The 16,671-nt window shown below is 37.7% G+C and overlaps 2 protein-coding genes across 4 annotated transcripts in view; both read right to left on the bottom strand.

The window, feature by feature from the left end:
- Nucleotides 1-3,493: 3,493 nt before the first annotated feature.
- On the bottom strand, nucleotides 3,494-10,808 carry LOC108238354 (sentrin-specific protease 3-like). Of its 3 annotated transcripts, none has more exons than XM_017420369.2 (11): nucleotides 10,703-10,808; nucleotides 8,200-9,829; nucleotides 7,288-7,393; nucleotides 6,904-7,051; nucleotides 6,696-6,743; nucleotides 6,500-6,577; nucleotides 6,027-6,164; nucleotides 5,269-5,352; nucleotides 4,967-5,017; nucleotides 4,600-4,754; nucleotides 3,494-4,518 (listed from the first exon to the last, which is right to left on the bottom strand). In XM_017420369.2, exons 2-10 carry the CDS (start codon nucleotides 9,578-9,580, stop codon nucleotides 4,644-4,646), a joined length of 2,145 nt encoding a protein of 714 aa, XP_017275858.1. In that variant the 5' UTR covers nucleotides 9,581-9,829; nucleotides 10,703-10,808; the 3' UTR covers nucleotides 3,494-4,518; nucleotides 4,600-4,643. The 3 variants fall into 3 exon arrangements, with proteins under 3 accessions (XP_017275858.1, XP_017275857.1, XP_017275860.1); XM_017420368.3 differs by having other exon boundaries at nucleotides 10,668-10,782; XM_017420371.3 differs by having other exon boundaries at nucleotides 8,200-9,834; nucleotides 10,668-10,782.
- Nucleotides 10,809-11,208: 400 nt separating this feature from the next.
- anos1b (anosmin 1b) overlaps nucleotides 11,209-16,671 on the bottom strand; it is a 41,281-nt gene continuing 35,818 nt past the window's right edge. Inside the window, exons 10-14 of the mRNA XM_017420389.3 lie at nucleotides 15,788-15,985; nucleotides 15,450-15,547; nucleotides 14,436-14,604; nucleotides 12,904-13,136; nucleotides 11,209-12,414 (exon numbers count right to left, since the gene is read on the bottom strand). Of these exons, the coding sequence (XP_017275878.1) occupies nucleotides 12,271-12,414; nucleotides 12,904-13,136; nucleotides 14,436-14,604; nucleotides 15,450-15,547; nucleotides 15,788-15,985 (842 nt within the window). The 3' untranslated portion in view covers nucleotides 11,209-12,270. The remainder of the gene's footprint in view (nucleotides 12,415-12,903; nucleotides 13,137-14,435; nucleotides 14,605-15,449; nucleotides 15,548-15,787; nucleotides 15,986-16,671) is intronic.

Here is a 16,671-nt window from a genome sequence, read left to right on the forward strand (position 1 = left end):
GAGACAAACCTTTTATTACAATAAAGAGAATATGTCAGGAACGGTGGAGACGATGGCGAACCCAGAACGCAGACTCATAATTAGAGGGACAAAAACTAATTTATTAAACTAAAGAAACAAAAATGAAAACAAACAGCTGACGTGGCAGCAAAACAAAAAGACAAACAGAACATGGACATGGAGCAACAAAACCAGGAACAGACGTCAAGACAACAGGCAAACAATGACAATGGACCAGCGGAGTATAGACAGAAATGACCGGGTTTTAAAGTGCTGAGGATAATCAGGTAAGTGGAGACAGGTAACATGATTAGCAGGCTTTGACAGGTGTAAGTGGGCGTGGCAGGAATGCAGAGAGAGAAATGGACTGAGGAGGAATGAGACAGTGAAAAACAAGAAAACAGAAACTAAACACAAACCAATAAACTAAAACAGAAATAAAACAAAACACAGGAAAAAACCCAAATCACCACAGAATAAGCCTAAAATTAGCCACAACAGCTTGACAGTTATTTTACTGAAAGCTTTTATTCTCAGGCAGCTCTCAAATACGTCAGACAGACCTGATTTTTTTATTGTTCTTTATTTAAGACTTATGATTTTGTTTTTGTTTTTTTCAATTTCAGTTGTTATAAATAACGGGATGAATAAAAACCCTCCAAATTCCTTTCAAGCTGTTGTTGATAGTTTGTTTAAGTTTATTTCCAACAAACTAAATGCTTTAATGTAATGTCAGCTGGCTGTTTATTTGACATTTTATAGAGTAATATTTCCCTCAGACTGCTTCTGCTATGCCTTTAAAGTGTAATCAGGCTTTTTTTAGTCATGATATATTCAGGTTAACTTGATTTATTAATGTTTATTAATGTTTCTGGAATGCTTTTTATGTTTTTACGAGCTTTACAAATATTTTAGAGTTTACTGTTCTCATAACAGTAAGACGTAAATCCCAATTAAGGCCTCCAGAAAAAAAAAAGCTTCATTAAGACAATGGTTTTATAAGTTCATCAGAGGCAAATGGAAATGAATGAGGAAAACTGAATGAAATCTGACTCATCCCAGCCTAAGATCAGCTCATCCTATTAGCTCTAGTTCCCCCACATTAGTGGGCTGAAGCAGCCTTCAGCAGCACTTAACCTGCCTGTGCAGAAATGGATTTGATTTATTGGGAAAGAAAATCGGAGGCAGGTTCACATAATACTGTATATTCAGAGTGTCTCCGGGCCAACTTTTCCTCTCATATTCTGTAGACTGTTTCATTTCATCCGCAGTGAAATCACTCTGAAACTACTGAATGACACTGACATCTGCAAAGGACACATTTCCAACCATTTATTATGGGCTGGATGACAGTTTGGAACAAAACCAAACTGTTTGACTTATTAAGAAGGGTTTTGTTAGCTTTTTGGGACCTTTTCTGGTGATCTACCCTGTCAGGACCAGTAGTTCTTATGGGGACCAAAGCCGGTCCTAATAAGATAGAAATGTATTTTTGGGTTGGGATAAGGTGTGAACTGAGTTTTGATTAGGGTACAGAAATGAATAGAAGTCAATACAATGTTCTAATAAGGATAAAAATACAAACTTGTGTGTTTGTGTTCATCGATAAATCAATGACTTGAAGATCTTAAAGCAAGATTTTTTGGTGTTAAAGCTGCAGGAACTCAGAAATCAGCTGCTTTTATTTCATATTTTTTAACATGTAATGTATTAAAAATTATACAACCCTTTTTGTGTAAGATCTTTGTGGCATTCTGTGTTATTTTCAAAGCCACAAATGCTTTGAGATAAAGTCTGAATGCCCACTTTATTTGTGCCTTTTCTTCAGCTTGACAGCGGAAGAAAAAAAATGTAATTTTCAAATCAGTTATAAAAAAAATCATATCTCCATTAAAATTTCACCTTAAACTCATTATACAACCTATTTCTACCTGTCTGCTGCTTGACCAATGACAGAAAGCTCTGTTCAAAGATTAGTTTCAGACATTTCACTGTTGGCACTGAAAGCAAAGTTAATGGAATCAGAATGAAAAGAAAGACTTCAGTGCTTCATCTAACAAAAGCAAAATTATTCCAAAGAATTCAGAAAAGCAATTAGCTAACGCTTTTATATTTCTGTATAAGAAATGTGATAAAAACAAAATGATGAAACATCTGTAGTCATTTGAAACTTGAACCAATCTTTATATAATGCACATAATTAGCATAAACCTCTTAAAAGTGAATTAATTTCCTATGCTGTAAGATAATAACCGTGACAGAACTGAATAATTTATTTTTTCTTTCTCTTTATAAAAAACTAAGATTTTGAATCATGTTAGGAGACCTTGGAGAAGAGTAAAACCGTTAGTGTTCAGACGAAGGGCTAGGGATGTGTTTCTAACATTGTGCTCTGAACAAAAAGGGTTTTATTCATTCTATTTAAATAAACATACAAACAAATAAACAAACTAATGTCAAGCTCCCTCTTCTGGAGATAATCCAGTAATGCAGCAGCATCTCTGTACCTGTACAGTTAAATAACTGAGGGCAGACACACTTCATGGAGTTTGGTTCAAGTCATTTTAGCAGCAAACTTTCAAATACTTTGACACTTTTTCTCTTTCTAAGTTTCTCTTCTTGTTCCTGACAGAAAGGTTTAATTCCAGCCCGGTCGTCCTGAGAGTTCAACCACTTCCTGATCTATCCTCAGATGCTCCCCTGGGTTCAGGTCCAGACTCTGGCCATATCAGATGGAAATATATTTCAGACTTTATCTAAATGGATCAAATGATTTAACATCTTAAGGATTCCAGAGAATTGCATTTATTTTAAGGAGTAGTTTCTGGCCACAATACAGCAATAATCTGATTCGGACTTGATCAGCAGTCCACCAAAGTTCTCACATCTCTTCTAAATCTTATTTAAAGCAATCACTATTTGATGGTTGTTCTTTTTTTTACTGAGCCACTCCATCCTGTATCACTCAGTTTGGCTTTAAAGGCAGATCTACATGTACCATCGGGCAAATCTTGACCTCCAGCCATTTTTTCAACTGATTTGCTTTTCAATCTAACATGAACATGAATAGTAGACCCTAGAAAAGATTTGTTTATTGTCCTAAATATGTGCAAATTATTCAAATGGGCAAAAGTTAAGTCCTAAAAGTTGTGGAAGCATCTCAAAGCTCACTGATTTAAATGATTTGACTACTTATTTTTAACTTTTTTCCCAATTATACAGAAACATTTAAACACTTATTCTGCTGATAAGATGTGCCTACATCTGTGCTTTAGGTAACTGCATTAGTCACCTTTCTTCCAATCTGCAAACGGGTTTTGTTGTTTATGAGGGACACATGCTCACAACTTGCTCAAGTTCAATTAAAGTGGTGACAATGGTCCATCAGAACTGACATTTTAATAATTATAAAACTGAGTTCTGTAGCTCTGTAGAAGGCTAATAAAGGTACAGCACAGTTTATAAATACATATAAGCAAATATGACACAAAAATCCAGGTTGAACAGAATATTTTATTCAAAAAGCTGAGGGTTCGTTGCTTTTTTTCTTTTGAGAGGAAACAGTTTTCTACTCCTGTACTAATGTATCCATAAGAACCAAAAACAGAGCCAGAGAAACCACTCTGACAAAATTAAAAATGGTTGTTTTTTTAGATCAGCAGCCAGATGTAAAGCTTAAAATTACATTTACAAATCAGCCTTAAAAATTGCTGAGTCAAGTGTTAAAGTTAATGCAATGTTTTAGTTAAAGGGCTGGAAATATATGTGTGGTGACAACAAAAGGAAAAGAAATAACTAAATGTGGGCATAAAAAATGGAATTTTATTAGGAAACAGGTTGCAGTTCGGTGTCAAAAACAAGCACCTCAACGAAAAATGTGATCCCAGTTTTGAAGCCTTCAGCCTGTGCAATGGGAGAAATCCAAACAAGACAGGAACATTCAGTTTCCACTCTGAACTTCAGTGGCTAGGCCTGCAACCGTGCAAGAAAACAGTCGACTCCAACCTTCAAGTTTTAAGTGCACATCTGTTCCATTGAACTGAAGAAATGCTAACTTTTTAAACATGTTATAAAACATGCATATGAACTGCAATTATCCTACAGCTGTGAAGTCCAGCACAAAACAAAACTGTTAAATTCAAGTTAAAATGGCCGTGTAGGGGGTAAGGCCACTCCATTTTGGGATGTAAGATCCGTCCGAGTTGGTTTAACAGTTTCTTCAGTCGAAGTCGGAGCTCTGTTGTTGTTCAGCCTTTCATATAAAACATGAATCAGGATGGTAAATGCAAAAAGCAGAAGTAACCTGAAGTGTGCAGGTGCAAAGTCTTTAAAGAGGACCTCAAACAATCTGACAGTCCAGCATTTTAAAGGTCAGTAGGGTGCCACTTCAGTAGTTCTTTGCAAGTTTGCGAGAAATATTCAACTACAGGCTGTCACTTGAATCCCCAAGTCACCAAGAAAAGTCTCTAGTGATAGCCGTTCTGCTGCCAGTCAGAGGCAGATGGCAGTCAGGGCTCCCTGAAATACAGATGGCCAAGCTGTGTTAGCTTATATAACCAGCTGTCAGTCAAAAACAACATGCGAATGACTTGCACAGACCGTCTCGTGTGACCAGAAAAGCACAGAGTGGGTGAAGGCAGCCGCTAGTCGTTCAGACGACAGTCACAGAGCTCCTTGTAGATTCTCTTTCGAATGTGAGGCATGTCGTCCTGGCAGAACCGCAGAGGCTGCTTTACTGACAGACAACGGCAGTACTGACAAAGAAAAGAGACATACAGTGACGTAAAATAACCCACAACCTCTATATTAAAACATGGGCACAGACACAAGCTGTTTCTGGCCAGTGTAAAATAAACAAGCATGGAAACCAGAAGCAGTTAGAGGACTAGAGGCAATGAGTTATGTAGGTTATCTGTCTTCAGAGAAGCAAAACATATAAAAGTAAAGACAGGAAATAATGTCTCACCTCAAGAACAAAAACTCCACAGTCGCTGTCATTTTTCTGCTGTGGAATACTCTAAGAAGACATCAAGTCAAGGTAAACAGGGTGAGAAATGACTGCAGGTCTGTTTTCAAGCTGTTACAGTATGAAGAAACATGCGATTTCCTAAAAACAGTCCTGGAATTAACTCTCATATGTTGATTAAAAGTTCTGCTAAATGCAAGAAGAAAATACCAATGGCTAACTGTACCTGCACCAGGCAATGAAACCATGTTAGAGGACACTGTGAAGACAGAATGATAAATATAGTCAGGGGACAGACTCACCTTGATGATGGTAATCTTCCAGCCTTTCTGGAACGCTGCCTGCTTTTTCTCTCTGGCTTCAGACTGAAGGTACTTCATAATGTTCTGATAGGGAGCACACAGACAGACACGACAGTCACGCCAGAACAATGACATCGGAACACTGCAGTTTCTTCCATTTTGTAAAGAAAGACTGAAGCTCAGAGCAAGTGGAACAGAAAAACCAAAACATTTCTTTCTAACTGAGCAGAAGGAGAATAAAAGCTACATTTGACCAAGAAATTGTGCTTTAATTAATATCGGTCCAACTCATCCCAACTCTTTTAGCAATATGAACATATTTGCATTAATTAAAACATATAGGTTGTTTTTTTCTGGTGCTAAAACAGATTTTCTGCTTGCAATTATAATTTGGCCAGAATTCGGTGCATTTTTATGTGAATTTACACAATAGCCACAAAAACATTACTGACAATAATCAGGTTGTTTAGTGATACTTGTACTGAAACTTCCACAGGATGTGTGAATAAAACACAATACCTCAACAAACAACTAATTTTACATTAGTGTGAGATATAAGTTGTATATATTATGATTTTCTATAATAAACTATCCAAAGCTGAATATTGTTTCACTCATGTAGTTACTTAACAAAACAGATTTATTATATAATAAAGCTGTTAGCTTCATCAGTAACACTAATTGACTTTTTACAGTAACTTAAAGTTTCAAACTGTGAGCAGCAACACAAAACCATCAGCATGTGCAGAGGTACTCACATCTGTGGTGTGTCTGAAGACGATGCCTTGGCTGTCATAGTAGCTGATGGTTTTGGTTGCCATGGTGACAGTGACAAGAGACCAGTGGATTTCTAAGTGGATGGGAATTAACAACAACCATTTGGAGAACAAGTCAACCTGAAACAAATGCAAATTAACATAGACACATTAGATACAGAGGAGGATTAAATCCCTGCAGGTGTTCGGCACAATCTATCTAACATGCATGAGCAATAATTACTTCATGTATGGTAAACTACAGGACAACGGGTTCATCAGTCTGACCTTTTACCTGCAAAGTCAACTCAGTTGAAATGATTCAGTTTAATTGTAAGCAGTCGGCAAACTGAGTTTAGTGACCAACAGGTGCAACCAGACCACATGCAAATCTGATTTCCTGCAGCAGCTGAAACGAAACTCTAACTGGGTCACATGAGGCTCAGCCACCAGCCAACCATAAACTTGTTTCTTACTTTTTTAGTCCATCTCTTCACACCATCATAACCTTTGGCGACCAGCTGCTTGTAGAAAAAGCTGTTAAAAAAATGAACCTAAAAGACAGCAAAAAGTCTTTAAATTGGTAACTTTGTAGAAGAAGTGACACTAATTTAATTAAGACAGACTGGATCAACATTAATAAATAATGTCAACCTTTAAACTCTGACTTACCTTGTGCTCTGTTGCCTCCATAATGAGTTCCCCGTACATGTTAATAATCTGAAGTTAGAAAAGTAAAACGGTAATAAGCAAAGATATCGTTCAAAGTCTGTGCAACCTGCTCAAGTGTTTGTTTCTTTATAATTAATGCAATTACAACAAGCTCCATCCTTAAAAAAGAAGGCTTCTGCATAGCTGTGAACCCGTCTGCTCTCTTCACCTGGTCATTGAGCCAGTTCTGATCCTCCAGGGTGCCGAGGTCCTCCAGGCTCAGCGTGTGTTTATTGTTCGTAACCATGAAGCCTGCAACAGGAGCAGACGCCAACGCCGCCATGTACCGAGCCATCTCCGCTTTAATGTCCAACCCGCTAAAACGGATATAAAACAGACGCACAGAAAGAAAGAACAATGTTTACTTAGTAAAAGAGTCGGTTTTGTTTATCTTCACTGTCGTTTGCAGGATTGTGGCGTGCCAATACAATGCAGCTGGGATATTCCTGTTTTCTTTGTGCTACAGAAAAGAAAGCGTCGAAAATACTCATGAATTTGACAACAGAGCTGAAACTGGACGAAATGAGTCCAGAGTGCTTGGGAGTGAACCGACCTGCTCGTGATGTCAGGGTTGCCATTTTGTTTCAGGTGTTCCAGGACATCAGATTCACTGAGAGGAATGAAGCTGCCATATTTTATATAGAAGCTCTCCAAAAACTCTAAAAGAAAAGAAGGTATTCTTTAAAATCATCATCAAATCAAGAGTTAGAGTTTTAAATAAAATGTGTGTCGTCCTTATAATGTTAATACACTTTGAGAGGGTTTTGTTGCTACATAATATGAGTCTTCTTACATATACTGCACACTGTCCATCAAGAAGATGGGGTGGACAACGTCCTTCATATGTTTGATGCTTTATAGCTTTTTCCTTGTGCAATGTATAAAATGACAATTTCACAGCAATCAAGTAAAAATAGTCACTGCAACGTTTAAATCGTCTGCCTCTAATTCACTGGAGGGTTCGTTTCCTCACACTCTCTAAATGCCCCACGCACAGCAGATATCACACCCAGAAAACTCTCCTGCTTGCAAAGTGTTTTGGCCTCAGGAGAGACGGAGGAGGGCAAAGTAAAGACTGTACAGAGACAGCAAACTCAGATAAAAAACAAAACAAAAGTTATTATCTGGCAGGGGTTTAAATTTGGCAGTTATTTGATATCCTAAAAGCATTATTCTAAAAGGTAGCAGTACCACAACTTTATTTTACAACCTAAAAGTCACTTCCTGCTAATCAAATAAAGATAAAAGCTAAAAGAAGCATCAGAAGACAAAAACAGAACAAGAACGCTGCAGTGGATTTCAAAGAGAACAACTTTTTTTTTTGAAGGAATTGAGGAAATCTCAATGCTTTTTATGGGGAAATTTATTTTAAATAAAGTTAAATATTTTGAGGATAAGTATGAAAGTTACTAAACCCAAAAATCATAGCAGAGCTTAAAACAGTGTTTTTCAATACATATCTTACCATGAACAGTATCAATAAGCTGCTCCAGGCTTTCCTTTCTCTGTGTATCTGTATCCATCACTAGTTCTTCAGCCTGATTTTTATTCAACATGTCTTCTGTCCCATCTTTTGCCCAGGTCCCAGGCTGACAGTACAGTTTGTGGTCACTTAATGCCCAGAGGTACTCTGTGTCGCTCACTCTTATTGGGTGTGGAGGGGGAACCGTGGCTGAGTTACATGTTTTAACCTTCGCAGGTGAAGATGTCAGGTCACAGTCTGTTGGTGACAGGTTTCCATTGGGCAGCGTTAATGAGAAAGACACTTGGTCTGTTTGGTCAGGGACCTGGTCCACCTGCATTTTAGAGTCAAGGTCATGGAGAGATCCCGATCTTGAAGCAGGACTCGATTGTAGTGGGATTGACAGCTCATCTGCAGGTTCACACACAATCATGCTGTGGTCCTCCATCTCTCCGTCCATGTCAGATAAGTTTACCATGTTTCCATTTCCAAACAAACATTTAACAGAGCCAGTGTCATTTTGGTCCATCTGTGAATCTTGGTTTTCAACTAACACTGACTGAGCTAAGGCACCTGCTCTTGAACTCGTGCCATGACCTCTACCTCTGCTTTTTATTTGAATATTAACCTCAATTTTTGATGCAGTCCCAGCTTTCCCTCGACCTCTAACTGCTACTGTTCCCCTGTATTCCTGTCCTAATGGTTTTTTCTCCTTTTCATCATCACTTCCTTCCTTTACCACACCAGTGACCCCTGAATCTGGCATCAGCACACCCTCCTCTTTCTGCACAACCTCTTTCTTTGGAGCAGCAGTGTTTCTTATTGGTCCATCTTGTGAGGTGGCTTGGAAAGCTGTATGAACAGGATTTTGTGACAGTGTATTAGCCACAGACGTTTGCAACTTCTCTCGTGTGTCATCTTCATCCTCTGCTTCCTGTACTTTCTCCTTGGTCAAATCAAAGTTCTTGATGCCTGCCAACTGTCCAACTTTTCTTTTAGGGGTGTCACCAAGGTCTCTGCCAGCTCCCCTTCCTTTTCCTCTCCCTCTCCCTCTTGGCGTACCCCTTCCTCTGCCCAAGGTCACAACATTGTGTCCTGCACTGTTAGGGCCACAGCAATCACAGGCTTTAGGAGTCCTTTTTCTGCCCGATGAACGGCCATTCACCAGGCTCTGAGCAGGAGCTGGTGTCTGTGGAGACGGCCCGATGGATGCTGGGCATGACTTTGTGCTTAATGCTTTTATTTTGGTTAAAACAGGAGGTTTTACATCAGCAGGAGTCAGAGGAGGAACCTGAGTGGAATCTGAGCTGGAAGTCAAGTCTGTTTGGTGGAGTGAAGCAGATGCTGCCGTTTTCATCGGGGAAGAAGAGTTGCTGTGAACCATGACGTCCGCCTTTGGCTCTCCAACCCCATCCCCAGTGCCCCCTCTACACACTGCGATCTTCTCCTCCCTCTCTGTGGTTGTTCTTCCTTAATCTTTGTCCTCACTCCTGCCTCCAGGTATTCTCCTGTATGTTGATGTAGAGAAGTAATGGTTCTCGAGTCTTTCCCACCATAGAAGTAATCGACGACAGCAGACTAGAAAACAGCAAGATGTAAGGGCTCTTCGGTGTTACAATGGCACCATAGTCTCCTTATCTCATAAAATAGGAAAATGAGGGGAAAGGAAAAGGGGAAAAACAATAAAGTTACTTAGTTTTTAGTTTACACATATATAAAATAGAACTGTCTTCATAAAGGGAAATGACGAACATATGAACAAAGCAAATACAGATTAAAGCACTTTCTAATATTTCAGTTACTGCAAATGAAAATAAATAAATGAATGCACCTTTTCTCACAAATAAATGGGTTTTATTTAGGGGAAAGCAGTTCATTAAAACATTAAAGTTTTTTTCTAATAAGCTTACTATTATAATTATTTTATTTGAGACTTTGCTCATCTAAGTCTCACAAATCAATCTTTAAGCCAGAAAGACAATTTCTGCACTAAAACTCTGCAGTGTGCTATTAATTGAAGTGAAAAGCACTGCCGAATTAGTTTTCTAAAAACACACATTTCTACATGCAATACAATGTTATGCCACACATAAAACCTCGCTCTAAATGCATGTTTGTACCTACAGTTGATTTACAATAATGATTTTTGTTTTTAGCTTCTATTCTGCAGCTTTTAGCTTCCACAAACAAGCATGAAACTGTTACGGATTCGTGTTAACAATTACAGCTGAGTTAAAATTAACAGCACCTGTACCCATAAATGAATCAATTAAGTCTAAAATAACATTTCCCAAAGTTGCAAATAAGTTCTCCCCATTTTCCCTGGAGCTAGCTGACTGAGCTAGTAGCTGCAGCAACAACACAAAGCAGCGATTTCCTCCATTTTCAAAGGGAAGTAGAAGGCGTTTAAACCTAAAGAAGCTGCAAGTCGACATTTTAAGATATTTTAAGTTTGAATCATCTGAACCTACTTTAAAAACTCAAAGTAAAGGTCGCCGTACACCACCTTGTTTATAAAACATCAAACTGATGTTCGTCTTGCCACGATTTGAAGAAACAATTCAAGCTGCCGTCGCGCGTTGATTGCGTCATGACGTCGGTCTTGTCGCTGCAGCCGCAGGTGTTGTGCCGAAAAAAGTACCCCTGCCGTCAAAAGCGCCCCATCGCTGGACGTAACAAATTGATCCGTTTATTACCTCCAAGATTTTATGATATATATTTATATACGAATACAAGGAGAGATGCACAAAGTATACATATATATCAAAACGTAGATAATATGACAAACACAAATCCTTTGGGCTTTCAAAAGCACCTTTTGATGGCGGGGTGCTTTTTGTGGCACAACACCTAAACCCCCCAAAGGTCTGTCTTTCTTTCTTTCTTTCTTTCTTTCTTTCTATGTTGACATGGCAAATAAAGCGAACTTGCAGTCATTTAAATTATTTGCAATAACTGGTAAATTAATGCAATTACTACATTACCTTGTCACCGCAATAATGCAAAACACAATGTGTCTTAATATTTTTTAATTACAAAAAAGTACAACAAAATAATAAATAAAGCTGAGGGTCAAAATGTAAATGAATTAACTACAAAATTATGCAAAGTGGAAAGTCAAACAGAGAAAAATGTTTACACTGTAATTACAGACTGGATGACACCAGCAGCTTTCAGCCTTTTCAAAGAAATGATATAACTCTAAAATGCATCAAACAATCAAATTCATGCATGACAGAGTGATAAAGTAAACAAATTATAAAAACATTTGAGCTTACATTAAGACTTTTGCACATCAAGGACAATGGAGGGGATAATCTTTTGAGAACAATCAGTCTGTTGCTATGCATGACTATCATGACTAAGATCAAAAACAACAGGAAATAAGTTTTTTTTACAAGTCTGTTTGGCTAGTAAAATGTAAGATGTTTATTTATACCACCTAAATAGTAAACAGATGCAGAAAGTCACTCTTTTATACACATCTCTTACAATACTGCATTTATTATGATCAAGACTAATGCCACAAGAAAACATCTGTAAAATGTTATTTTATTAAAAAAGAAGTATATGCTCTTTTACTGCAAAGAATAATTGTAAGTACTTTGCTTTAAAAATGGCAACATGTAAAAGGTATAGTTGATTCAGTAATTTTTAAAAAATGTATTTTACAAAAAGATAAAAAAAGAATAAGGTTTGTACAGGCTCACAATGTTCGTGACATTTGAAATCTGAGTTTAGTAAAAGAGAGTTCAAAGCAGAAAAATTACACTGGAAGAGAAATTCAGCTTATACAAAGAGAGTTTCTTTATTTTACATTTTTATACACAATTTCAACACTTGAAATTCTGCTGCACAGTGAACCACAGCAGAAAAGTGCATGTTGGTAAAAATGTCCGAGTTGCAGCGAGAAGTTGCATTTTTTTTGTTGTGGCCTTAAAAAAGGAATGAATAAATGTACATAGTCTCAAAACAAAAAAATAAAATGTTCTTAATAGTGTCATCATGTCATTAAATGACTAATTCTAGAAACAGCTAGAGGAGACTGTCGTCTTTAAAAGAATATGCTAATACCTATGAGAGTGTGCTGTTGATTGCTGGTGTATGAATGGTTTTTGAGACTGCCGCCCCGTTCCTGCCACCTGCAGTCAGAACCTGGAGCTGCAGGCGGTACGTGCTGTCAGCCTGAAGAGCCTCAACTGTGACCAATCGCTCCGACTGGAGAATTAAAAACACACAAGGTAAATGCACAAATAACAACATGAAAACACAAAGATTCATCTTGGATTCATACAATTTTGGAGTGGCATCTCAGAGTAAAACACAGATCAACCCTCATGTTAGTCTCTCTTTTGATAAATTTATTTGTGGCTTTAGATTCTCAAAAATCACAGAACTTTTAAAAAGTGTGTCTCAGTCGCTCACATTTATTTTGAAGAAACTAAACGGTGTTTGTTTGGATTGATTTTTAGCAAGAGGATAATGATAAAGTTATGCATGTATTGAAATTTATGAATGATAGCACTTTTATCAACTTACTGATGACGTGTCACCATACAGATTCCTCTTGTTTTTAATTAAGAAAAGGTCAAAATAATTGTTTGAATTTTAAAAATAAATACATGTAGCAAAGTATTCCCATCCTTTGTTCTGAGTCACGACCAGCTTCGTTTACCTCACTGCTGTCACAGAGAGGCCTTTTCTTACCGGTGAAATTGTCTGCGTCTGGGACACACGTGCGTCTTCTCGTCTTTCCGTTGCTGCACTGAGTTCGGATTGCAGCGTCCAGGTGAACTGGAAGCCCTCGACAGCAGCCGAGTCCAGTGCATGATGGGACATTCTCCAGCGAAGCGTTGTTAGCAGGGTGCCATTGACTTGTTGAAAGTCTGCAGTCAGTCGTTCTGGTCGTAGTACCACCTTCCTGAGGGACAGGGGGCGCTCTGATACAAAAAGACAAAATATTGCCTCAACTCAAAACACAAAAATGGTCCTAACTACTTCCTAACACTCTAAAAAAGTGACCTTTTTCATGTCATCTGAGTTTAAATAAAATTACTGTAGAGACTTGAGTCAAGATATCAACTAACATATATGTTGTTTGATTTTCAAATAAAGGTTAAGTTAAAACTACGGGGACCAACTTTCAGAAACTGAAATAAGAAACACTGGTTGAGCAGGTTGGAACGTGGAATATTTGTGTAACGTTTTAGATGATATTTATTTGTGAGATGCCTTTTTTCTTTAGAGTAATTTCATCAAGGAAAATGCAACAACTGAACATTTATCAGGAAACCTGAAATCAGTCAGATTTGTATTTTAGGGTGATACAGATTTAAGGGAATTACAAGATTTTATTTTTGGCCTGGCAACAAAGCAAAAAAAAGAACTTCTCCTTTCTGTCTCAAACAATACTCTGAAGACATTAAAAGTATCATTCACTGATATTAAATTTGCAGTTTGTGTCTGCAAAGGTTCCCTGACTGTTAATATGATCTCATAAATTAAATTTGAAATGTCACTTTAAATAAAAAGTTGTACAATGTCACAGATAAGTGTAGCTTAAACAACAAACTCCTTAGCTTCAGTTAACCAAAGTAGGTTTTCCCTGCAGAAAAAAAACATGACATGAATCTTCATCACTGATTAGACTAAATCGCTGTTTGTTTTGCTGACAGTAAATCCTGCTGCCTCTCCCTTCTGAGTATTTTTATTTTCCCACTACATGTTGTTCAGTGTCACAAATTCCTCGTTGAGGAAATCTAAAATTCTGGCGTCAGACTGAGTAGTGCGCCTTGTAGATATTTCCCACTCCTATTTTAATCATGTATAACAGTTTATATTTTTTTAGAGTTTTTTTTTCAGTTTTTCATTCATTGGTTTTGGTTGCAAGCTTGTTTTTTTTGTTGTTGTTGTTGTTTTCAATCTCACGCTGACGTTAATGTATCCTACCAATGCAAACAGTATCACAAAATGTGCAACTTCTGACTAAGTGATGGATTCTGTGTTTCGAATGATACGAAACATAACAGCCAGCTTGAAGAACAGCAAATATTTACAGCCTAATAGTTTATTTGTTTGATTAATCATCAGTTTTGAACTGGCTCTTAAACACAAATGTGTTCCTTATCATTTTAATAAAGAAAGTGTTTTTTTTTGTTTCAAATACAAGACAGTTTTTTTATTTTAAGGTACCGTTGGCAACTCTAATGAGCCCTTTCAGTACATCTGTGTTTAGTTACCTGTATTTTCACTGTTGCAGGGCAAAGCTTTGACTCCTCTGACCCTGACGGAGGCACAAGTTGGGGTCGTCACCCAGGCAACAGCCTCTGACCTTGGGTCAACCTTTGTTGCCACTGCAACCCTGTACTTACAGGCGAACTGGAGGCCTTTAATGGTGTGATGGGTGCCCTGTAGGAAGAGGAATTTAAGACAGCTAAATTTAAGCTACAGCTAATATTGCTGATAAAGACGTACAGTAATAGCTGATAGCTGGACAAGCAGTTTTTCTTGTTTAAACTGATCTATTCCAGGGCTTCTTCAAATATGTACATTACCTCTAGTCATTGTCTCAGCACCTGTCTAGCATAAGCACTTGTTAGCTCCATGTTAAAATAAACACAGGACTCTCTGGCAGCTTTAAAGTTGGCAGCTTTAAATGGCAACAAACGCTGTAACTGTTTCAAAAAGCCTGAAATCATGTTCTGTAAACTCTGCAAATTGCACACAGCAGTTTTATATGACACATCTTGGACAAAAAAAATGGACCCAATAAACTTTATGCAAGCAAATTTTTTCGAAAGGTTCTACTTGCCTAGAGCTTCTTTTTTTATTTAATCTTTAGCTTAAATGGCCATTTATTTGTTCAAATTCTGACAAAAAACGATTGACCTAAAGGACACTGCAAACAGTGTAACAATAAATAATAAAATGTCAGTAAAAGTTGGTACGTTAAAGTTTTGGTTGCATGGGAAAACAACAGGGGATTTCCTCACAAAAAATAGGTCAGAACATATTGTAATGGCACATAAAGTCAAAAACTGCTAAGAAATTTATTCAGAAAGTAAAATAGATTCTCACAGATACATAAAGTTATTTCAAGCAGAGATCTGACAGTAGACAGAGAGATGACTGCAGAAAGTTTCACCCAACATTCCAGGTTGTGGTGATTAAATCTGTTCTCTGACCCACATGCACACGCAAAGCAACAAAAACATCTGTATAATGGTTCTTGCACACAGACAAAGAAGGCATACCTGCACCACTGTTGTTGTTCTCTCCGAGCTCGTAACATTGGAGCTGCAGGTATGAGGACGCCACTGCAAAATGTACGGACCTCTGTGTTTCTGTCTGGCTGTAAGAAAGGAAAACAGAAGAAGGCTCAAACAAGACAGTCTGTTATTCTGTGTAAAGTAGAATGATAGGATTTAAAGAAAGTGAAGAAATCAGTTTCATCTGGTATTGCATTTTTAAAATGCAAAGTTATTCTTATTCCCATTTCAGATCCAGAGATCGTTGTCTCTGCAATGAGCATGTGTGAATTTTGGAGTCATGTAACATTTTAAACTCAGAGTTTTAAAATGTTTAAACTCACCGTGGTAAGGCCACTTCCAGAACACTTTGACCTGCAGCTGGTTGTTGTGGTAATGAGGGGCAGCGACCTCCAGCCGCAGAGTCTCAGAGGTGACGGGATTCAGGGGAGATTCAGGGTGAGTCGGAGAGGAGGAGGCAGCAAGGTCAGGGGAGGAAGGTGATGACGACGATGAGGGGAGCTCGTTGGAGAAGTCCTCGTCTTTGGTGGTGAAGTTATATTGAGAAGAGAAAAGAGGAGAAAGGAAAAACAAGGTTGTTTTTGAAACAATGTTAAAATTATAATACACGATATAGACAAAGACAAAACAAAAACAATCTGAAGTAAATGCAGTTTACTGCAGTATCCCTATTTTTGTACTAACTGATTATTTTCAGACTTTAGGATTTCCTTTTCAACTTCACATATGTCTTCTTGAGCATCTTATTTCCAAGTTTTTTCATTTGTCATGAGTGGATTCATTATCATGTGGCATCAATAAATCAAAGAGATCTGACCGCTCCTGCTTAAGTTTAAAAGTATAAGATTTTAAATCAATCAAATCAATCAATCAAATTTTATTTGTATAGCACATTTCAGCAGCAAGGCATTTCAAGGTGCTTTACATAAATAAAAAACAAAATAAAAACAGCATGTGACAATGAATAAACAGTAAGAAAAAGAAAAACATCGAAGACATCAAAACCCCGCACTCTAACCCTAATTTATCCATAAGCAACTCTAAACAGGTGGGGTTTAAGTTGAGATTTAAAGGCACCCAGTGTTTCAGCTGTTTTACAGTTTTCTGGAAGTTTGTTCCAAATTTGTGGTGCATAGAAACTGAAAGCTGCTTCTCCTCGTTTGGTTCTGGTTCTGGGGATGCAGAGCAGTCCAGAAGCAGAAGATCT

This window comes from Kryptolebias marmoratus, linkage group LG24, assembly GCF_001649575.2.
Source record: "Kryptolebias marmoratus isolate JLee-2015 linkage group LG24, ASM164957v2, whole genome shotgun sequence".
NCBI classification, from domain to species: domain Eukaryota; kingdom Metazoa; phylum Chordata; class Actinopteri; order Cyprinodontiformes; family Rivulidae; genus Kryptolebias; species Kryptolebias marmoratus.

What these genes read in the sequence shown, in the direction of transcription:
- LOC108238354 (XM_017420369.2), bottom strand. Translation starts at nt 9,580, where the DNA reads ATGGTTCACAGCAACTCTTCTTCCCCGATGAAAACGGCAGCATCTGCT. An exon ending in AACCCTGACATCACGAGCAG is followed by an intron (nt 7,052 to 7,287) that starts GTCGGTTCACTC and finishes TATCCGTTTTAG; the next exon opens with CGGGTTGGACATTAAAGCGG. An exon ending in TGGAGGCAACAGAGCACAAG is followed by an intron (nt 6,578 to 6,695) that starts GTAAGTCAGAGT and finishes GCTGTCTTTTAG; the next exon opens with GTTCATTTTTTTAACAGCTT.